The sequence below is a fragment of the Larus michahellis genome, chromosome 1 (assembly GCF_964199755.1).
Source record: "Larus michahellis chromosome 1, bLarMic1.1, whole genome shotgun sequence".
NCBI lineage: Eukaryota > Metazoa > Chordata > Aves > Charadriiformes > Laridae > Larus > Larus michahellis.
Genome location: NC_133896.1, coordinates 1,285,896 through 1,308,981, shown reverse-complemented (window position 1 = coordinate 1,308,981; position 23,086 = coordinate 1,285,896). Strand labels below are relative to the sequence as shown.

General features: G+C 57.1%; 1 protein-coding gene across 1 annotated transcript; it reads left to right on the top strand.

Moving 5' to 3' along the window:
* The first annotated feature begins 4,150 nt into the window (after positions 1-4,150).
* On the top strand, positions 4,151-19,864 carry CALU (calumenin). Its single transcript, XM_074573125.1, is given in 9 exon segments — positions 4,151-4,551; positions 9,577-9,813; positions 14,041-14,234; positions 18,175-18,341; positions 18,663-18,723; positions 19,310-19,392; positions 19,395-19,466; positions 19,468-19,515; positions 19,633-19,864. Coding segments are annotated over 8 exon segments (951 nt in total). The 5' UTR covers positions 4,151-4,551; positions 9,577-9,592; the 3' UTR covers positions 19,738-19,864.
* The last annotated feature ends 3,222 nt before the right edge of the window (positions 19,865-23,086 follow it).

Below are 23,086 nucleotides of genomic sequence, written 5' to 3'. Positions count from 1 at the left end.
GCTGAAAAGCTGGCTAATAAGTAACGCGTTCTCCTAATTCTCTGCTTTTTGGCAGATTTTGGAAGTATAATTACGAAATATTCAGCACTTTCAAAAGCCAAGACGCTTCATTGAGCGCTGCACGACACGGGGACTGCGCGAAGATCTGGTTTTGCGGACAGTTTGTGGTCGTTACCCGCTCCTTAAAGCTACCAGCAAGACAAGACCCGCGCGGCAAGGAAACCTCTTCCGTTAGCACCGTCTCAGAGGAAAACGCACTTAAACACGCTCGGTTTTGGCGAAACCAAACCAGCGGGATCGAGGGATTGGGATCCTTGAACCGGGAAAACGAGGACGGGGAGAGGGTTTTACCTCGCGCAAAACACCGGGGAGCGAGCAGAGCAGCAGAGCCGCCGCGCGTCAACGTTTTGAAGAGTTTTTAAGAACTCTGAAAAACTGGAAGAACCGAAAAAAAAAAAAGCAGCCAGGAAAATGGTCGGACAGTTGGAGAAAAGGTCTTTTCCGGGGTTACTTAGAGCTCAAGGTTTCTTCAGCTCGTCAAAAAGGAGGAGGAGAGCGGACGTAGTCTGTGCTGAGGAAGAGGAGCGGCTGCCGGGAGGAAGGCTGACCGACCTCTGCTCTCGCAGGCCCGGACCTCCGGGTCGGAGGCCGTGAAGCGTGGAGATCTTTCAATCGCGTAAAACTTTTTTTCTGGGGGGCAGAAAGCGAAGGACACGCGCGGCTCGCCTTCCCCCGAGGAGTCGCCGATCACTCGGGAAGAGCCTCGGATCGCTCCCGAGTTCCCGGCGTTGCGGCCTTTCGCTGGACGGAGACGGTTTTAAACGCCGGCAGAAATCCGGGCCGAGGAGCCGAACCGAATCGCCCTCCGACTCCGTTCGGCTCGAGCGAGAGTTTCTGGTTCCTCCGGGGTGCAAAGAAAAGCTTGAAAACGCCAACGTTAAAGTTTAAAAAACACCAAGCTCCCCTCCCTCCCCCCCCCCCCCCCCCACCGCCCAAGTCGTCTTTTATTTAAAAAAAGAAATATATCTCCCCATTTTAAAATTTAAAAAACCAGCTAAACCACCCGCGTATCGCCAGCGTGGAAGCGCTCCTGAAAGAGGGGTGTCGCCTTAACGCGTCGTTATTTTTTTCCGACATCTCCCATCAGCAGCGACAGGGGTTAAAAAGGGGACCAAAAAAAAAAAAAAAAAGAAAAAAAAAAAAAAAGAAAGACGAAGCGTCGGGTTTTTCAAGGAACTTTTCGCGCAAGTTTTTTCAGTTCGTGACTTCACGGTTTTCGAAGGTCAGCTGGCTGACGCGGCGCTTAAAACCGTCGGCCGTGACACGCGGAGGGGTGGGAATTATCTCAGCGGACTGTAAATATCTGGTGCGAACATCTTTCCGCCGACGGGGCGGCCCCGGCTCCCTCCGGAGAGAAAGGCGCTCTTTAGGGCGCAATCCGTCTGACCTAATTTAGGCATTTACTTTGGGACGAGATGAATCACCCCCTGGAAAGCGCCTCTTTCTCTCCCAGTGCCTATAAGGGGAGGCCGAGGCGGCCGGCGCAGACGTGGACGTGCGCATCCCATGGCAGGAACATCATCCACCGCGAATCCAGCCCTGACCTCGAGCCCCGCCGCTTAAAAAATTTTGGCTGCGACCGTTATCGGCGGCGTCACGCTAACGCTGAGGCAGGCGGGGATTAAATAGCGACGTGAGGCTGCCCTGGGGCGAGCTCGTAAAAAGGGGATTTCGGTCGTAGGAGACATTCCCTCCCGATGGGATCACATCGCGCGACGATGCGGCGATTTTTTTTTTTTTTTTTTTTAAAAGCCTAAGTCATTAAAATGCCACGCAGCGTTTTAAGCCCGAATTGAAATGTATTTATAAAACTTGCTGTCAGCTTAACGGGCACGGGATCCCTGCGCCGCGCTGAGTTATTTTTGGCTGGATGCGGTCACGGCGGGCTCGCTCGGGTCACGCCGCGCAGCAGGGCAGGGACCCTCCGGGTGATGAGAAAGACCCCGAGGGGCTGGAGCGGGTCCGGAGGAGGGCAACGGAGCTGGTGAGGGGTCTGGAGAACGAGGAGAAGGGTCTGAGGAACTTGTGAGGAGCGGCTGAGGGAGCTGGGGGTGTTCAGCCTGGAGAAGAGGAGGCTGAGGGGAGACCTTCTCGCTCTCTGCAGCTCCCTGAAAGGAGGGGGGAGCCAGGGGGGGTCGGGCTCTTCTCCCAAGGAACAGGCGATGGGACAAGAGGAAACGGCCTCAGGTTGTGCCAGGGGAGGTTTAGGATGGATATTAGGAGAAACATCTTCATGGAAAGGGTTGTCCGGCCTTGGAAGAGGCTGTCCAGGGCAGTGGTGGAGTCGCCGTCCCTGGAGGTACCTAAAAGCCGGGCAGGCGCGGTGCTGAGGGACACGGTTTGGTGGCGGTTTTGGCAGCGTCGGGTTAACGGTTGGACCGGAGGATCTCAAAGGTCTTTTCCAAGCCCGACGACTCCCTGGTTTGCTGATTGAGACCCGTGAGAACCGGCCCCCCCCGGCCCCGGGCGCTCACCTGCAGCATGTCGAGCAGTCCCTGCCGGCAGCCCTCCTCCATGCCGTACTCGTCCACCAAGATGCTGCCCAGGTAGAGGAAACAGGAGTGCTGGTGCGCCCGGTACACGCTCACCATCTGCGGGGAGACACGCGCCGCCTGGGACCCCCGGCAGCTCCCCCGTCCCCTCGGCCAGAGCCTCCCCCGTCCCCCCGGCGGGGCAGGGGACGCCCTGAAGGACTCGCTCGGCACCTGGCGCTCGGGAGCGTCTCCCTGCGGCGGCTGCCGGAGCCGAGGCAGCTTCCCCTCGCTTCCCGTCCTGCCGCAGCCTAAAGGTTTAAAAGACACATAGACACGGTGCTGAGGGACACGGAGGTGTTGGAGCGGGGCCAGAGGAGGCCCCGGAGATGCTGGGAGGGCTGGAGCCCCTCTGCTGTGGGGACAGGCTGAGAGAGCTGGGGGGGTTCAGCCTGGAGAAGAGAAGGCGCCGGGGAGACCTTCCAGCCCCTTCCAGTCCCTAAAGGGGCTCCAGGAAAGCTGGGGAGGGACCCTGGATCAGGGAGGGGAGCCACGGGACGAGGGGGAAGGGTTTTCCACTGGAAGAGGGGAGATTGGGATGAGATACTGGGAAGAAATCCTTTGCTGTGAGGGGGGTGAGCCCCTGGCCCAGGTTGCCCAGAGAAGCTGTGGCTGCCCCATCCCTGGAGGGGTTCAAGGCCAGGTTGGATGGGGCTTGGGGCAACCTGGGCTGGTGGGAGGGTTGGAACTCGGTGGTCTTTTAAGGTCCCTTCCGACCCAACCCGTCCCGTGATTTCTAAGTGCCGCTGCCCAGACAGTGCCAGAAGTAGCTCATCACCGAGGAGGGGCGAACAAGCGGCAGTTAATCACTTCAAAGTTCTTTTATGCGTCAAGTGTGTACTCCCATACCAATCAGGACAGAGTTATGGCTCCTTCAAAGAACATCCTTATCATCCTCAAGAAGTTGGCAAACTTACAGTAAACTCTTACCATCCTGAGATGACTCAGTACCTTAAAAGGATAACGTGAGGGTCTTCTTTACCCAAATGAGCGCTGAGACGCTCGCGCAGAAGTGTTTTGCCGACGCGGCAAAATTTGATCCGCACGTGCAAAAAGGCTATTCGGTCATACGAATGAATCTGTAAGCCTGGGCAGAGTTACGTGTTAGGTAGGCGGAATTACGAGGCTATTTTGTGTATAAATAATGGGTGAACATCCCCGGTGAGGTGTGCTAGATTTGTGGGTTTTCCCCCTAGCCCCCGACGTCGAATAAAGCAACATCTCCTCTCTAAACTACTTCTGGTTTCGAGCGCTTTTTATTTCAGGTAACACTGTGACAGAGCCGCCACCCTGCGGGGCGCTGCGCGGGTGCCACCCTGAGGGGAGGCCTCTCCCCAAGGGCGTTTTATGAGGAAAATCCACTCCAAGCCCACTCTCTCCCCACTCCTGACCGAGGGGCTGGCCCCGCCATGCCCTGTCAGCCCAGCCCTGGGCTTCCTGGAGTTGGGGAATGGCTTCCCGGAGCTGGGGAATGGCAACCCGGCCCCGCTCGGCTCCCCCGCCAAAATGGCGCCTCGCCCCCCTCAAAATGGCGCCTCGCCCCCCGTTTCCCGCCCTTTTCCACCCGCGCGAGCGCAGTGCGGAGCGGGGCGGAGTGGGCGGGGCGCCCCGCGTGGGGGGGGGGGCGTGGCCTCCCGCCGGCGCGCGCGTGAGGACGTGGCGCTTTCCAGCCAATCGGCGACCGCGCCCCTGGCGGGGAGGGGGCGGGGCTGCGGCGGGCGGAGGTGGGCGGAGGCGGAGGGGCGGGTAGGCGGGCGGAGCGCGGGGCGGGGGCGGGACAAGGAGGGGACGGGCGGCGGGGAGAGCCAATCAGCGTGCCGATCGCGGCGGCGGGGGAGGCGGGGCGTCTCGCTGATTGGCCAGCAGGGTGGGAGCGCGGGGGGCCGTGCGGCGTGGCGCCTACTTCCGGTCGGCGGAGCGGCTGAGGAGAAGCGGGTGGCGGCGGCGGCTCCCGGTAACGGTGAGGGACGGGCCGGGCCCGGTGGGGCGGGCAGGCGGCCCCGGGACCGGAGGTGGGCTTCAGGGGGGTGGCAGCGCCCGACCCCGCTCCCACACCCCCTTACGGCGGGAGCGGGAACGTGGCAGCAGCCGGGCCGGGCCTCGGGAACCCCGGGCCTGGTCGCCATGGGAACGTGGGGGGCCTGATACGTGAGGAGACCCCCAGGGCATCCCCCCCACCTGGTTCCCCCCTTAATTAACGTTTAATGAACCCCCTGCGCCTTCAGGTTCGTCGTGTATCGGTGAACGCTTGTTTTGGGGCATAAATCGCTGCTTTTCTCATCCGTTGTTTGTTTTAGCTGCCGGTAAAAGAGCGGTAAATCCTCCATCGCCGCGATAAGTCCTCGATTACTGCGATAAGTCCTCAATCAGTGCTGCTAATTACAGGTGACCGCCTCGTATCCCACCTGTGGGTAAGGACCAGGTTTGCCGAGGCCGATGGGATTGGGTTTAATCCCTTTAAAAGCCAAAACAAGGACTAGTTCCCAAATTTCAGGGGGTTGCGTTGTCTCTAAGCTTTTTCCTCTGGGATTAACTGCGCTCCCAGGTGGGAAATGCCCTTCCAAGGGGGTTTTGTAGCCCTGGGGTTGCGCTGAACGTCGCTGCAAAAATCAAGCCCAGCGCAGAATCCCCCATATCGCTGCAAAACCAAGGGGAGTCCCGAGTTGTTCCGGCGGACCCCGTTTCGCGGGAATACTTCTCCGCTCCCCACCGCTAATTGCCGCTTCCGACTTCCCTGCGGTTCACCGCCGAGACCCCTTTTGTTTCGGAGAAGGGAGAACTCGCCAGCGTCCCGTCCCCAGGCGGTTTGTGGTTTGCCTAACTAGCTGGAGGGAGAAGTTGGGTGCACATAATCAAGCTTAAAGCCTTATCTTTCCCCAAAACTGAGCTCCGAGAAAAATTTGGGGGTCAGTCCCCTTGGTAGGGCAGCCGTTGGTCAGCAGAAGGTGTCACTGATGCAGATTCTTTATGAATAATGGTTGGTTTATGGTGGTTTTTTTGTCTCGCCGCACACTAGAGCAGCATCTTTGCCCGCAGAGGTAAGGCCCGTCCTCCTCCCTGGCACCCGGCGTGATGCCAACGTGCCTGTTTGAGGTCAGATTGTCCCTTTTAATCACCTCCCGAGCGGCTCACGGCCGCTTCGTGTGGACATTGTAGATAAAACTCGTGGTATTTACACAGATTCCGGGTCACCCTGTGCTTTAGTCCAGCCCAGTCCCGGGATTGGCGGGAGGTCGGTGTGTGCTGGGCAGCTCTTCGGCTCTGCGACGTGCTCAAAGCGAGGAAAAGTCTGGTGTTCCGTGTAAATACATACCTAGAGCTCCTCTTAAATACCCTCGGGGGGTGTCCTTCCCCCTTGCTGAGGTCACGGCCACGCCGGATTGCGTCAGAGGTGGCCGGGGATTGGGGATTTTTCACCCGGATCGAGAGGAAACGGGGAAGGGATTAAGTCAGCCAGGCTGGGGAGACTCTCCGGGCGGGTTCCAGGTATCTCTTGCCTCCTGAAAGCCACGAGGGAGTATTTTTGTGTTTAAAACTAATCAATTAAAATGTGACGAGGAGGAGAAGGGCCACCCCGGTGCTGCCTGGAAGGATGGACGCTGGTCTCCCGGCGTCCTTGCCCGCTCCCCTTCGGCTCGGCCGGCTGGGAAGCCTCACCGCTTTCCACGATGTCCCATCTGTTCCAAACTCGGCTGTTTCCGTCGGATGTATTCCCCCAGCTGGGGTTAAACCGCGCGCCACGGTGTTATCTTGGGTCCTTCCGTGGGATGTGGCGAGTGAGGTTTGCGGGGTCCTGCCTCGGGGACGGGTTTGTAGAGATCGAAACCCAAGATCCTCCCCCCCAAATATCTGACCTGCCGGGGTGGCACCCTATAGCAGAAATTCCCTGCGAGTTGAGGAAAGCTGCTGTTCTTCCAGCTTTTCCACCCTTTCCGCTGCTCTAGTACGCACGCTTCTCTTCCTTCAGCTAAACTATGCCCAAATTTCCCTTTTATTTGCACTAATTAATGGCCAAAAGCCCGAGGCGTCGTTACGAGGACCAGAATTCCCAACCGGGCTCCCTCATCCTTCGAAGTACGCGCCTTGGTGGATGCGGTCGTGGCGCTGGGACTCCTCCTTTTCTTTTCTTTCCCGATGGAGCGGTTCTTTCCAGCTTTTTCGACGGGGGTGGGGGGGGAACCAAACGACCTGGCGATTCTTTGGCCTCCCCCGGGGTTTGGCGTCTCCCCTGCCCTGGCTCTGCCCGCTCCTGGGACAGCTCGGACCATCGCGGTGCTCCAGCCTTCGCTCCCGAGGGAGCCTCCGGACATCTCCGGAGCCGCAGAAATCCTTAACGAACCCAATGCCAGGCGGGTTTTCCACGAGTTTATGTCGCCGGCTTGAAGGATGAGGTTCTTTGACAGCGGGTTTGGCTATTTATACGACGCCTGTGACCTGTTTCCATCCCTTTTCGTCTCCTCCGGGGCGGGAATGTGGCTCAAAGCCAGCGCGGTTACGGTGACGTTGGAGATCAAACAACCCTCCGTCTGTCTGGGAGCCTTTATTTCGCGGGGGCTCTCGCGGTTGAAGGGATTCAAACGGCACGAACTCTGCGCGGATAAATCCTTCGGGCATTCCCGGGGGGCGGGGAGGGGGCGTTTAGTGGATTCCTTGCCCCGCTGCCTCTGTCGTTTTAGACGAATATCGGTGAAATGGTTGATTTTTTAAATAAAAAGAATCCCTTGGCTTTGCCGACTCCGGAGTAACGCTTCAGGCAGGCAAACTTAGAGTAAAACAAGCAGGAGAATTTTTATTTTTTTTTTTTTTCCCCTTCTTCCTACTCCTTTCTAACCCCTGCAAGTCATTTTAGCTGCCCGGACTCTCTTCGTTCTGGTTTCTTGGGGGGGTAAAATGGAATTTTGTAAACTTCCCCCCCCCCCCCCCCCCCCCGCGTAAAGTGGAGTTCTGCCTGCCTGGAGGGAGCAAGGCTCGGCCGGAATATGTGTGTTAGCTCCTTGATTTAAATTTAGATTGAAGAGGTAAGGGTGGGGGAATGCTTCCGAGAGCCTTCTCCCATTGCCAAGTACGGCTCTCGGGCCAGAAATTGCTCCGATTTGCCAGACGATCCGGGCGATAAATTGCCACGTCCTGATTATCCCTGTCATCGTCCGTGTCTGTCACCCACCCGGCCACCGGGTTCCAGCTGGGTGCGGCGACCCCGGCGTGGCTGGAATTCACGGTGAAATTAATGCGTAATGGCGTGGGGGAGGCTTCCATCTGCCTCGGAGGTCCCGGAGGGGCGTCTGAAGCCGTCGGATGGATGGAAAGGAGGGAATTTTGGGGGAGGGAGCGGGGTGGGAGGACGTGAGAGCCGAGGGTTTGGCAGGGGCTGCGGAACGGGCCATCCGCCGCGCGCATTTGCCACGCATCCTTCGCATTCCTCGCCCTCCTCCTCCTCCTCCTCCTTCCAACAAACCCAGTTGTCGCGCTCTGCCCTGCGGAGGGGCTCGGCCGGGAGCTGCTCCGGTGGGGTGGGAAGGAGAGATTCCCCAAGCGCCGTAGGGCTCGGAGATCGTTTTGCCCGGCTCATCTCTATTAATTCATCGTTTTGCCCGGCTCATCTCTATTAATTCATCGTTTTGCCCGGCTCATCTCTATTAATTCATCGTTTTGCCCGGCTCATCTCTATTAATTCATCGTTTTGCCCGGCTCATCTCTATTAATTCATCGTTTTGCCCGGCTCATCTCTATTAATTCATGGTTTCGCCCCAGCTGATCTGTATGAATTGATCATTTTGCCCCAACGATCTCTATGAATTCATGGTTTTGCCCCGCTGGTCTATATGAATGGATCGTTTTGCCCGGTTGATCTGTATTAATTCATCGTTTTTCCCCGCCGATACCTGTTAATTCATGGGTTTGCCCCACCGACCTCTACGAATTCATGGGTTTGCCCCAGCTGATCTCTACGAATCGATCATTTTGCCCCGACGATCTCTACGAATCCATCGTTTTGCCCCGGCTAATCTCTATTAATTCGTCATTTTGCCCTGCCGATCAGTATGAATTCGCGGTTTTGCCCCGCCGATCTCTATTCATTCACCGTTTTGCCCCGCTCGTCTCTACAAATTCATTGCTTTGCCCTGGCTAATCTGTATGAATTCATCGTTTTACCCGGCTGATCTCTACTGATCCGTGGTTTTGCCCCACCGATCTGTGTTAATTCATGGGTTTGCCCCTCCTGATCTGTACGAATTCAGCGTTTTGCCCAGTTGATCCGTATTAATTCATCGTTTTTCCCCGCTGATATTTATTACTCCATGGTTTTGCCCCACCGACCTGTATGAATTCGTGGGTTTGCCCCGCTAATCTCTATGAATTCGTGGTTTTGCCCCGCTGATCTGAATGAATTCACCCGTTTTGCCCCCGCTGATCTGTATAAATTGACCATTTTGCCCCGACGATCTCTACGAATTCATGGTTTTGCCCCGCTGAGCTGTAGGAATTCCTCGTTTTGCTCCGGTTAATCTCTATGAGTTCATGGGTTTGCCCCGCTAATCTGTACGAGCCGCTCGTTTTGCCCGCCTAATCCCTCCTGAGCCATGGTTTTGCCTTGGCTAATCTCTATTAATTCATTCTTTTGCCCCGCTGATCTGTACGAATTGATCATTTTGCCCCGCTGATCTCTGTTAATTCATGGGTTTGCCCCGCCGATGGGCGTGAATTCATGGGTTTGCCCCAGCTAATCTGAATGAAGTCATGGGTTTGCCCCGCCGGTCTCTATTAATTCGTCGTTTTGCCCCGCCGGTCTCTATTAATTCGTCGTTTTGCCCCGCCGGTCTCTATTAATCCGTCGTTTTGCCCCGCCGGTCTCTACGAATTCATCACCTCTCCCCTTTTTGGTGTCAGGGTTCTGGTTTGTGACCCCGGCGCCGGCATCGTGCTGCTCCCGCGTCCCCCCTCGCGGCCTCGGCTCCTCATTTCCCCTTCTCTCCCTCTCCCGCAGGTGCGTCTGAACCACCATGACCGTCCCTCAGCTCCTCCTCTGCCTGTCTCTCTCCATGCTCTGCATCTCGAGCAAACCCACCGAGAAGAAGGACCGGGTTCACCACGACCCCCAGCTCAGCGACAAGGTCCACGACGACGCGCAGAACTTTGACTACGACCACGACGCTTTCCTCGGGGCCGACGAGGCCAAAACCTTCGATCAGCTCACGCCGGAGGAGAGCAAGGAGAGACTCGGGTAAGGAGGTTGGGGGGGGGGGGGATAAAAAAAATAATAAGCCGAAATAAAACCCCAATCGAGAGAGAACGAATCCACGGCGGGTTGTGCTGGCCATAAATGTCCCCCCTGGTGTTCGCACGTGTTCTCTTGCACCTCAGGTGGCAGAGGCGGCCTCGACTAGAGCCTTTTAAATATCATTTTTAAGGCAGCGGTAGCTGAAATTTAGTGACCGACGCGAGCGGTGGGGACGCAGTTATGCAGCACGTGTGCGGTTCTCCGCCTGCAAAGGTCACCTTGAGCCGTTCCAACCCTGCCCGCCTCCTTCCCGGCACCGAATACACCCCAAAACTACAAAGCAGAAATAAAAATAAGCCTCTTTGGCTTTGCTGCCCTCCTGCTCTCCGGTTACCGCTGCAGGCTCCGGGGGAATTACTCGCATTTTCCTGCCACGTTATTCCTCCCCAGTCGAGGAGCAGCTGCGCGGGAGCCGCGAGGGAGGGAAAACAGAGCATCTCTTGAAAATTTTAACTTCTGCTGCCTCTCTCTGCCTCCCCGGCCACCTGCGGAGGGCAGAAGAGGGGGTTTTAAAGCCGGGGGGAGCGGGGGGGACACGGCTGGTTTTGGCCCTGGCATTTTCGGCTCCTCGGCGCTACAGCGTGTGCCTTTGTCTGGGCGGCAGCAGCTGCCGGCGCAGTTGTTCGCTCTGGGCTTAAAAAAAAAAAAAAAAAAAGGCTTAAACCTTGGGAGGTTCAGCCCTGCCGAGACATTTTTCGGAGCCCTGGTGAGCTCGGCCCGGCCGTCGGGACGCTCCTGGAGATGTCAGGCCCCAGGAGTGGCTCGTGATGGTCCAAACGGCCCCTTAAATCTCCATCTTTGCCTGTTTTTATCGGGTTTTGGAGGCGACGGGCTGGTGGGGGTGCCTGATTTCCGTGTCCCGGGTGGCCATCGTTCACCGGCGTTGTCCTCCACGCCGGAGCTGAGCATCCCAACTTCCCGCTCACGGCCCGTGGAGCAGCGTTTGCTGCAGCCCACGATGAAAATTAGGGGTGTTTTTTTTTTTTGGGGGGGGGGGATGGGGGAATGGGGCTTCCTAATGAGAAGGGAAAACTTAACGAGCTCGGGGAAACGCCACCGGAGCGAGGTAAAGGCGGATTTGCAGGGCAGGGAGATTCCAGGCTTCCCCACGTGCCGTAGCATCCCTACGGACCATCCAGGGCCACCGACCTGCGGCGGGAGGTAGCCGCGGGGGGGTCTCCGCCAGCGTTTTGCTCTTGATTAAAGGCAACGCCGTGTCCACCATAAAGAAATCTCTGCTGGAGGCTGGCGTGGGAGGGGGGAGGGTTTTTTTTCCCCCCTGGGGACACTTTAAAAAAAACTGGGAAGAAAACCCCTCTTTTTGGACCACCGGAACCAGCGCAGCAAGGCCCCGGTTGGTCCGCGAGCCGCCAAATACGAGGAGCCGGGTGGCTTTTTGCGCTGGAAACGGGGCCGGGGGGGAAAAATTAAAGATCTTTTCCCCAAAGTAAAGCAGGGAGGGAAGGGGAAGGCGAAGCTCCGGCTGTGGAGAGCAGAAACGCTCCGGGCGAGCCTTTTCCCCCGCCACCAGCTCTCCTCCTCCTCCTCCTCCTCCTCCTCGGGCTGTTTTCCTGCCCCCGTGGGCTTTGTCATGGCTCCGGGTTTTAATTTCATTGTTCCGCTGAGTTATCTGCTGGAAAAAGCTGGCAGTGGAAGCGCGGCCGGGGTCAGAGTTTCCACTCGGGATGTTTTAACGAGGCCGTTCCCAACCGCTCTCGCCTTTAACGCAAACCAGCTTTAGTCGGGGGGGGGGTGGTTTTTTTTTGGGTTTGGTTTTTTTTTGGGTTTTTTTTTTTCCCCCCCTAGGCAAATTCATCACGCTTTCCCCAGCCGCGAATCGATTCGATAAACTTGGGATGAGCGCACGGTGGTGTCAATTTATTATTTAATTTCTCGAACGGCCGGTGGAAAGGCGCAGTTTTCCTTGGGGGGGGGCGGGGGGGAGAGCTCTGGCTCCCTGTTTCCCGGCTCTTTTTTCCCTGTACGGCACTTCTGTTTGGTGGGGGTTTTTGGGGTGGGTTTTTTTTTGGTTTTTTATTTTTGTTTTTGGGGACGACCGGGATTTCGGACCAGCCTCCCCGTGTTCTACCTCGCTTTTTTTTTTTTTTTTTCCTGCTCCCCCCTCCCGCCCCGTAAAAGCTGCGGAATTCGAGGATTTCTGGCCGTTTTCCCGGCCAGAGCGCTGAGCAAACGGAATTCCCTCCCTTCCCGCAGTGGGAAAGCCGAGCGGCCCGTCGGCTCCAGCTGCCGGCCCTCACGAAACATCTGCTGCCCTCGCCACCCCTTCTCCGATGGCTTTTTTTTTATTATTATTATTATTATTTTTTTGATTCAAACGGGTGGGTTTTGTACTTTCTGCCCTGGGAAAAGAGCCCGCCGGCAGCCGGTCGCGGCGCTGAACCGGCCGAAGGCGGGAGGTTCGGGAGCTGCCCCCGGCTCCAGGCGGGGACCGACTTTTAACTATCCCTCAACGCCGTTCAAACGGGGAAGCCGTTCCCTAATTAAACCTCCCAACTTCTCCCGCCCCACCTGGAAACCTTCCCTGGAAAAAATCGCCTTCGGATTCTTCGTTCCGGTGGTTTTTTTGGGGTTTTTTTTTCGTTGTTGTTGTTGTTATTTATTTTTTTTCCTCCCCTCAATATTCCCGCTTCAGCGGCCGCTTGGTGGATGGGAAAAAAAGCGGCTTTGGGCGAGATGAAGTACCCAAATCTCTGTCACCTCCTCAAGGAAACCTTTTTAACCCTTGGTTTCCCAAATAAAACTCTTCGTTTTATCATCATTTATTTTTTATTTCCAGGTTTTAACCCCTTACCTACCTCGCCGCGCCAGAGCGTCGCGTGCCCCCGCGGCGGCGTTGCCCCCCCAGCCCGCTCCTGCTCCCGCGTGGCGACGCGCTATTTAAAAATCGAACCGTTTCCCTGAAATAGCCCCTATTAAAACTTTTAAAACTGATTAAAAGGTCCGTCGACGCGGCGGGCGGGCCGCGAGCTGCCCTCTTGCTCGGCGGGGGAAACCCGGCAGCGAGCCGAAAGGCTCTTCGAGGGGTAAAGCGAATCGTTTTTACCTCCTCTCCGCAGCTTTTGATTTTTAGGAAAGGCCCTTTTTTTTTTTTTTTTTGCGCCCAAGAAGTCGCAGGGTGGGGGGGGCGGGTGGGTGGGTTGGTTGGTTTTTGCTTAGAAAAGCGATTTTTTGGAGCGCCGCGAGCTCAAGCCGCGGGGCGGCTCCGCTCTCCCTTTGGCCTGGGGGGGTGTGTGGTTTTTTTTTGGTTTTTTATTTTTTTTTAATTTTTTTATTTTTTTTTTACCCCCCCCCGGAGGTTTTGCTTTCCATCGATATCCCGGGAAAGGGATTCTAGTCTCGCGGCCTTTTGAAAACCCCGCCTTTTTTAAAATGTCTCGCCTTATTTTTCGAGTTTAGGATTTCCTGAACTTAAAAAAAAAAAAAAAAAAAAAACCACAAAAAAAAAAAACCCACAAAAAAACAAGGAATAAACCTCCCAGGAGGAAAACGCCGGGATGAAGCGGCCCCCGCTCCTCCCCGCCCCCCCCACCCGCAGTGATCCCGGGGAAGGATCCCGGCTGCCTTCCCCCCTGCGGCTCCCCGTTCCTTTTCCGAGGGGCTTTTTCTTCACAGCTGCGGCTAAAAATACAAGGCGGCCGCGCGTCCCCCGTCATCGACCCGGCGGCTCCCCTCGGGAAGATGGGTGGGCATCGGATCCCCGGGGATGGGGCGGGGGGGGATCTCCGGCACCTCCTCATCGCTCTCCTACCGGGCGTTTTCCGACGAGCCGAGGCTCGGTCTTTATATCCCAATATATCTTTTTTTTTTTTTTTTCCTCCGTTTTTAACGTGAGCGCGCGTACGTGCCCGCCTCCCAAGGTGTTCCCGAAGGGCTGCCGAGAAAACGCTTCCCCCTCAAACCCCCGATTCCCAAAAAAAAAAGCGAGCGGACCGGCGTTTTCGGGCCGCTAAACCCCTACCTTAGTTTTGAGGCCGAGCTTATCCGCGTGCTCGAATTGCCCGGATTTGGGGCAAAAAAAAAAAAAAAAAAACCCCAACGCAAACCACCTTGACTTGCTCGCTCCGGCATCCGGGCGCGGATGCTCCGCCCGGTCGCATTTAGAACCTCGTTCCCCTTAACTTGTGCTGGATTTTTCTGCATTCCCTACAGAAAGATTGTAAGTAAAATAGATGAAGACAAAGACGGGTTTGTAACGGTGGAAGAGCTGAAAGACTGGATTAAATTTGCCCAAAAACGCTGGATTTACGAGGATGTAGAGCGGCAGTGGAAAGGGCACGACCTCAATGAGGACGGCCTCATTTCTTGGGAGGAATATAAAAATGCCACCTACGGCTACATTTTAGGTAGGTCTCGACTCTCGGGAGACAAACTTGACGGAGCCGGCGCTTGAAAACTTGCTGTTTTGTTTTTGTAGAGTGATTGTAGATAAGATAGACACGGATAAGGATGGGTTTGTGACGGAGGGGGAGCTGAAAGCCTGGATTAAGAAGGCCCAGAAGAAATACGTGTATGACAGTGTCGAGCGCCAGTGGCAGGAGTTTGACACGAACCAAGATGGATTTATCTCCTGGGATGAGTACAGGAACGTGACATATGGCACTTACCTCGGTAAGGGGCGAGGTGTCCCCGCTGCTGGTGGTGGGCTCCCCTCAATAAAGCAGACGGGCGCCGCTGGTGGAGCCCTCGCGCTTCCCATTACGCCTAACTCCCGATTTACCTTCGGGGTGGGGAGGGGGGAGAAAACACCACCCCCCACCCCCACCCCCACCCCCAAAAAACATGGGGGGAAAAAAAAAAAACCCCAACCAAGGCCGAAGGCGGCGTTCGCCGGCTTTTATAACTCTGCTTTATTGACGCGCTTCGTCGTGAAAACCAGTTCCCAGCTCGTCAGCCATAACGGGATTAAAACGGGGTGTGGGGGGTGGGGTGGGTGGGAGGTAGGGGTTTTTTTGGGGGTTTTTTTTTGTTTTTTTGTTTTTTTTTTTTTACCTTCTGACTTTTGGACTTCCACCCACCGGTGGCACCGGGGTGCCCGCGGGAGAGAGACGCCCGTTAAGCCGGGGCGGTGCCGACCACCCTTTTGCTGCCTCCAGCCGCAAAGATCGTCAGCGAAAGGGTTTTATTAATCGCTTTCCAAAACCGCTCCCGGGTTTTCTCCGCTGGCCGGAGCTTTAGACCCCCGGAACGTGTCGATTATGGCACGTGGGACGGGGTCGACGGCCCTTCCAGGATTTTTTAAAAAAAAAAACAAACCAAAAAAACCCAGCGGGGAGCGAAGTAAGGAGAAGCTCCGCTGGGGTTAAGGCGTTAGAAAAGTTCCTCTGCCGGTTATTCCCGCCTCCTGGAACGCTGACAGATACGGGGAGGATGAGCTACGGCTCCAAAGCATGAAATAAAGTTTTAATTTACTAAATATTTCCAAAGATAGTCAAATGCTCGCGGCGGAACGTATGGAGCCCTGGTGCCTCTCGCTTCTGCCCTCATCCGTCTTCCCTCCGGCTCTTTTCACGGCTTCGTTAGGAAGCTGGAAGGGAAGGAGCCGGGGGGAGGGGGGGGAAATCGGCCCCCCGGGACCTCGTTAGGTCTCGCTCAGCTTCCCTTTGCCGTTAATAACCTGATTAACGAGATCCGCACCTATCTACCCCTTCGAATCCCACCCTGACGGGGAAGAAGAGATCCTGGAAAGGTTGTTTTTTGGTGGTTTTTTTTTTGGAGTCCGGGCGGTGGGAATTACGACCTGCAGGTGTGGAATAGTTAAAAAAAAAAACAAAACAAACAAAAAAAAAAAACACCCAAAAAACCGAAACCCCCAAAACATTTTAAGGAGAAAAAAACCCCACCTTAACGAGAAAACCTCCAGCCTAATTTGCGGGAGAGGGAAGAGAGCGCCCGGCTTTACGCCGTAAAGATCTCCCCCGGCCCGGAGGCCGGGCGCCCTTGGCACATCCCGAGGAATCCTATTATAGCCCTGCTCCCCCGTCCTTTTGGACGTCCTTAGGGAACGCCGGGAAGAGCCCTGACTCCCCCTCCCGCTCCTCCTTTTGTATTCGGCAGAAATAAAAAAGGAGCTTTTTCCCCCCCAGCCCCGGCTTTGCTTTTCTACTGAAATCGCCTCGTCCCTTCCACCGGGCTCTTCCCCTCCCTTCTCCCTCCGCCCGTTGGAAAAAGCCTCGGGAATTGTCCCTGGAGAGTTTGAGGCGCGGCCAAGAGGCCGGTGGGATCCCTTCGAGGGGTGAAGAACATCCTTCTCCCGGGGCGGGGGCGCCCGGCCACCGCCCTCTACTCAGTACTTAAAAAATGTTGGCTTTTTGGCACGGAAAGAAACCGCCGCCTTTGTTTTGTGGGTTTTTGGGGTTTTTTGGGTTTGTTTTTTTTTTTTTTTTCGGAAATCCAACACCGTATGAGTCACCGGGTCGCGCCCGGTGCCGGGGTGAAGTAGCTCGGGGGGGGAAGAATCGGCGCTGAAGGCTTTTCCCGCCGGTCGGAATCCTGCCGAATAGTAAAGCTAATAAGGATAAAAAGAACGTTAAGCGATAAATAACCACCTGGAAGGAAAACTCCCTTGAAAACCGCCTTAAAAATAAGAACGTAATAAGAATAATGCGAGGTTTTTTTTTTTTTAAGTTCTTCCACCCGATCAGACTCGCTTGTCACCCCAGGCGGGTCGCGGAAGCAGAAACCCTCGTGTTTCGGCTCCTATCGGGTTAAAAAGCTTCGCCCGCAGCTCCCGAGAGCCGTTCCCGAGCTCTCTCCCCTCGATCCCTCCCTGGAAAACCTTTGGCTCGTGCCACCCAGCTCAGGGGGGGGAGGGGGACGAAGCGGTTTTTTTTTGGGGGTGGGTTTTACCCTTTTGAAACGGGTCTCTGCTGATTAAAACCCCTTAGAGCCGCTGGAAATGGGGTTTAAGTTGGCCCTCGGGTGGGCTCGTCCTTCGAGCTCTCGGCGCGTGCCGCCGGCCCGGGGCGAAAACTCAAAACTTCGGGTTTAATTACGTCCTAGAGGGGACTTAAAAATAAAACCTCTTCCATTTAACGGCTGCGGGACTGGTTAATCCCCCGCCTTTTGTCCCGGTGTAAACAGAGCCGAGAGGGAGGGAGCCATTTTTAGCCTTTTTTTAGCCCGGGCCCCCCCCCGGCTCTGCCTGAATTTAACCCCGCGAGGGTTCGGCCCCGTCCGTCCTCCCTCCCTCGATGGGTTTTTCTAGCGGCCGAGGGACAAAAGCCGACAAAAGGCGTTATCCCGAAGCTTATCTGGAGCTGCCGGCGGAGCTATATCGGGCGGCCATATGTGCCCAGATATTCCCACCGCGGCGGGCGCTTGGGGGGATGTTTCGCTGGCTTTGAAGCCGCCCCGGCAGCGGGGACCGATATCCCCTTACACATTCTCCGCCCAAAATAGCTCGGGCTGAGCCACCGGCCGAAAAAAAACCCCAAAAAAAAAAAAAAAAACCCCGCTCCTTGTCTCCTTGGGGCATCTTCCCCGGGAATGTTGGTGTCCCACAACTGCTGCGAGCTCCTTCTCCTCTTCCTCCTGGCGGAGGAGGTGCAGGAGGGACGCGATGGCGGCCGATATCTAAAATTTAGGCTGCCGTGGCAAAGCCTTGGGCGGTGGAGGTTGCGTTGAGGAGGTCGAGGTTGGGCTGAGGAGGCGGAGGGTGGGTTGAGGAGGTCGAGGTTGGCTCGAGGAGGTCGAGGTTGGGTTGAGGAGGTTGAGGTTGGGTTGAGGAGGTTGAGGTTGTGTTGAGGAGGATGAAGTTGGGTTGAGGAGGTTGAGGAGCATGAAATTGTGTTGAGGAGGTTGAGGTTGGGTTGAGGAGGTTGAGGTTGTGTTGAGGATGAAGTTGGGTTGAGGAGGTTGAGGTTGGGTTGAGGAGGTTGAGGTTGTGTGGAGGAGGTTGAGGTTGGGCTGAGATTGAGGTTGGGTTGAGGAAGTCGAGGTTGGCTTGAGGAGGTCGAGGTTGCGTTGAGGAGGTGGAAGTTGTGCTGAGGATGTTGTGGTCGTGTTGAGGTCGAAGTTGGGTTGAGAGGTTGAGGTTGGGTCGAGGTTGGGCTGAGGAGGTTGATGTTGGGTTGAGGAGGTTGAGGTTGGGTTGTGGAGGTTGACCTTGCGTTGGGTTGAGATTGAGGTTGGGTTGACGTTGGGTTGTGGAGGTTGACCTTGGGTTGAGGTTGACGTTGGGTTGAGGTTGACGTTGGGTTGAGGTTGGGTTGGTGATGACCGCGGGACATCTCCCCCCTGCCCGAGCTGACGCGGGGTGGCTCCTTCTTCTCTTCTCATGCCCAGATGACCCAGACCCCGACGATGGATTTAATTACAAACAAATGATGGTGCGAGATGAACGACGCTTCAAGATGGCTGACAAGGACGGAGACTTGACGGCCACCAAGGAAGAGTTCACCGCTTTTCTCCACCCCGAAGAGTACGATTACATGAAGGACATCGTCGTGCAGGTGGGTCCCCTCCGGCTGGTGGCCTCCCACCCAACGTGGTCTTTACGGCTAAGAAATGGGTGGAAAGGGCTGGAAATCCCACCGGACCGTCCCCGGGGGAGACCTTCCTGACCCGCTCCACCACCGGCACCGCTCCTGCGGTGGGATGGCCTCCAGGTGGATCAGGGTGGAGGAGATGGGCCGTGGAGCAGGAAAACGTGGGATTTGGGGTTTTTTTTTTCGGGCGGAGGCGCCGTCTCCGCGTGCCGCCGGAGCTGGGAGAGGTTGTCCCCATGGGGAACGTCGCTCCGAGCCTGGCCAACCGGCGTCTTCTCCTTGCAGGAAACCATGGAGGACATCGACAAGAACGGGGACGGCTTCATTGACCTGGAGGAGTACATAGGTGAGACGCTGGCCACCGTGTCCCCTCCGGGGCGGGAAGAGCTGCCGGAATGTCCGTTTCCATCCTTCCCCCTCCTGGAATTCCATTTTCTCCTTTAAATTCCTGACTTTTAGACCTTCCCCCGCTCCCTCTCCGGGGTTAAATCCCAAAGCGGTGACGGGGCTTGGAGTGGAGCATCTACCGGACAATCCCGGGTTGTCCCCTCTTGGGTGCGGGGAGGCGGAGAAGCTGCCCTTATCCCACCACGGAACGTTTCCCGTTTCGGGAAGGCTCCGAAATACGCGGGGCCGAAGGCGGCCTCCTCTTCCCGACCGATTTTTTGGGGAAAGAAATCCTCCGAGACGGGATTTAAAAAAAATCCTGGCGTACGAGGTGGGACGGGACCTCGAGGACGATCCGGTCCGACCTTCGGAAGTTGGGGCCTCGGAGAAGTTGGATCTCCGTTGGGTTTTCCGGCGGGGACGGAGGGAAGCGGGTGGTTCTTCCCTTGGGGCTGGATCCGGCGGGGGGCGCTGCTGGGGGGTGGGGGGGGGTTAATCCCGCCGCTCCGGTTGTCTGGTGTCTTTTTTCCCCCCTCCTCTCCCAGGGGACATGTACAGCCACGACGGCGACGCCGACGAACCCGAGTGGGTCAAAACGGAACGGGAACAGTTCGTGGAATTCCGCGACAAGACAAAAACCGCGACGGCAAAATGGACAAAGAAGAAACCATAGATTGGATCCTCCCTTCGGACTACGACCACCGCCGAGGCCGAAGCCCGGCACCTCGTCTACGAATCCGACCAGAACAAGGTCTTCGTTAAACCCTAATTCGTTCATTCCGGGGACGACGGGGGGGTTTTTTTTTTTGGGGGGGGGGGAGGTTATTTTGGGGGGGGGGGTTTTATTCGGTTCTTCCTCTCCCGGCAGGACGGGAGGCTGAGCCGGGAGGAAATCGTGGAAAAATACGACCTTTTCGTGGGCAGCCAGGCCACGGATTTCGGAGAAGCTTTGGTGCGACACGACGAATTTTGAGCCGGGAGAACTGGGGGGGGAGGGGGGGGGGAGAGGGGGGGGAAGAGGGGGGCGGGGGGGAAGAGAGAAAAGAAAAAAAAAAAAAAAAAACCAAAAAAAAATCCCCCCCCCTCCCCCCCCCCTAACGAAAATAATTTATTTTTTACAAGTTTTTGGGATCGCGGTTAAAAAAAAAGAAAAACAACAAAACGCGGGGGGGGGGGGGGGTTTCACCCCAACCCCCCCCCCCCAACCCCCCCCCCCAACCTCCCCCCCCCGCCCCCCCCCGAGACTTTTTTATTTTCGAGCCGGGAGTTGAAAAATCTCTTTTCCCGACCTTTTTAGCAAGGGGTTTTGCCCCCCCCCCCCCTTTTTTTTTTTTATCCACTTTTTTCCCCCAAAAAAATTGCGGGGGGGGGGGATGGAGGGGGGGAGGGGGGGGGTTTGGTTTTGGGTTTTTTTTTTTTTTTTTTAGTTCTTTTATGATTTTTAACCGATTTCAGCTTCTTTTTGGAACGTATATTTGGGTTCCTCCCCCCCCCCAACCCCCCCACCCCCCCCCCGCCAATCCGAAGGGCGGAGCGGCCGCTTTTCCCACCCCTCCCCCCCCCCCCTCATCCGGAAAAAAATTCCGGCTTTCCGCGCCGGGGAAAATGGAAGCGAATTTGGGGGGAAAACTCGACGCCAATTTCGAAACGCGAAATTGAAAAAACCCAAAAATTTGCGGGGGGGGGGGTGGGGGGGGGAAGAAAAATAAACACCACCTCCCCCCCCCCCAAAAATTGCCCAAAAGTGCCTTTTTTTTCACCCCAAAAAACGGCTGGGGGGGGGAGGAGGGGGGGGGGGGCGCTCGCCTGCCCCCCACCGGGAAATTGCTGTGTTTTTTTTTTTTTTCGTTAATTATTAATTTTTTGGGGAGTTTTTTTGGGTTGTTTTTTTTTTGGGGGGGGGGGTTTGAACCTTCCCGGCTCCGCCCCCCCCCCCCCCCCCCCAAATCGGGGGGTTTTGGGGTTTTTTTTTTTCCCCGAAAATTGTTGCGCTCCGAGGATTTTTCCGGGTGTTTGCTCCTGCCGGCTCAAATACGGCTTTTGGGGGGAAAATCCCCCCGGGAATGGGCTCATCCCGCACCGAGCCAGAGCCGCTCGTGTCCCATTTGGAGGATGGGAATGCCGGGAATACCGGGAACGCTCCCCAGTGCCGGGAATACCGGGAATACCGGGAATACCGGGAACGCTCCCCAGTGCCGGGAACACCAGGGATGTCGGGAACGCTCGCCAGTGCTGGGAATGCCAGGAATGCTCCTCAGTGCCAGGAATACTGGGAAATACTGGGAATGCTCCCCAGTGCCAGGAACACTGGGAATACTGGGAATGCTCCCCAATGCTGCGAACGCTCCGGAACGCTGGGGAAGCTTCCCAATGCTGGGAACACCGGGAATGCGCCTGAACACTGGGAATGCTCGCCAAGACCAGGAACACCAGGATTGCTCCCAAGGCTGGGAATGCTCTCCAGCGCCGGGAATAGCGGGAATGCTCCCCGCTGCTGGGAATGCTGGGAACACCAGGAATGCTCCCCAACGCCGGGAACACCGGGAATGCTCCCCAACACTGGGAACTCTGGGAACGCTCCCCAGTGTCGGGAATGCTCCCCAATGCCGGGAACACCGGGAATGCTCCCGAATGCTGAGAATACCGGGAATGCTCCCCAGTGCTGGGAACGCTCCTCAATTCCAGGAATACTGGGAATGCTCCCCAACTCCAGGAGCGCTGGGAACGCTCCTAACACCGGGAACGCTCCCCGGTGCCAGGAACACGAGGAATGCTGGGAACGCTCCCCAGCGTTGGGAATATCGGGAATGCTCTCAAACACTGGGAATGCTCCCCGGTGCTGGGAATGCTCCTGAACACCAGGAATGCTCCCCAGTGCTGGGAACACCGGGAATACCGGGAACGCTCCCCAACTCCAGGAACATCAGGAACGCTCCCCAACACTGGGAACGCTTTCGAACACCTGGAATGCTCCCCGGCACCGGGAATACCGGGAATGCCCTCGAACACCGGGAACGCTGGGAATGCTCCCCAACACTGGGAACACCAGGAACGTTTTTGAACACCGGGAATGCTCCCCAGCACCGGGAACGCTGGGAATGCTCCCCAACACCGGGAATGCTCCCCAGCACCGGGAACACCAGGAACGCTTCCGAACACTAGGAACGCTCCCCAGCACCAGGAATACTGGGAATCCTCTCGAACGCTGGGAATGCTCCCCAACACTGAGAACACTCCCCAGCACCGGGAACGCTGGGAACGCTCTCGAACACCGGGAATGCTGGGAATGCTCCCCAGCACCGGAAACGCCGGGAAGGCTTTGGAACACCGGGAATGCTGGGAATGCTCCTCAAACACCGGGAATGCTCCCCAGCAACGGGAATACCGGGAATCTTCTCGAACACCGGGAACGCTGGGAACGTTCCCCAACACTGGGAACGCCGGGAACGCTCCCCAGCGCCGGGAACGCCGGGAAGGCTTTGGAACACCGGGAACACTGGGAATCCTCAGGAACGCCGGGAACGCTCCGGAACACCGGGAACGCTCCGGAACGCCGGGAACGCTCCCAGCGGGCTCCGAGGAGCGGCTCCGCGTCGTTAACGACTTCAGACACTAATTTTCTCCCCCCGCCGTGTCTATTCCCCCCCCTCCCCCCCCCCCTCCCCCCCCCCCCAACCCCGTCCCCCCCCCGGGGCTGGTTCGGAGCCTCCGGGGGTTCTGGGGGTCAATAAACCCGGTTACGGTCACCCCAAAAAACGCCTGGTTTGCACCCAAAATGGGATGTGGGCCCCCCCCCCCCACAAGTGCCCCCCCCGCGCCCTCCGGGGGGGGGGGGGGCGGGTGGGGTGTGGGGCCGGGGGTCCCGGGGGGCGCAGTGGGGTGGGGGGGGTGGGGATGGGGCCGGGATGGGCCCAACCCTGGAGTGCCCGGAGCTGCTGGGGGGGGGTCAGCGCCACCCCTGCCCATGGATGGGGGGCTCAGCCCCATGGATGGGATCCAGCACCATCCCAGCCCCATGGATGGGGGGCTCAGCCCCATGGATGGGATCCAGCACCATCCCAGCCCCATGGATGGGGGGCTCAGCCCCATGGATGGGGGGGCTCAGCCCCATAGATGGGATCCAGCACCGTCCCAGCCCCATGGATGGGGGGGCTCAGCCCCATAGATGGGATCCAGCACCATCCCAGCCCCATGGATGGGGGGGCTCAGCCCCCATGGATGGGATCCAGCACCATCCCAGCCCCATGGATGGGGGGCTCAGCCCATGGGTGGGATCCAGCACCATCCCAGCCCCATGGATGGGGGGCTCAGCCCCATGGGTG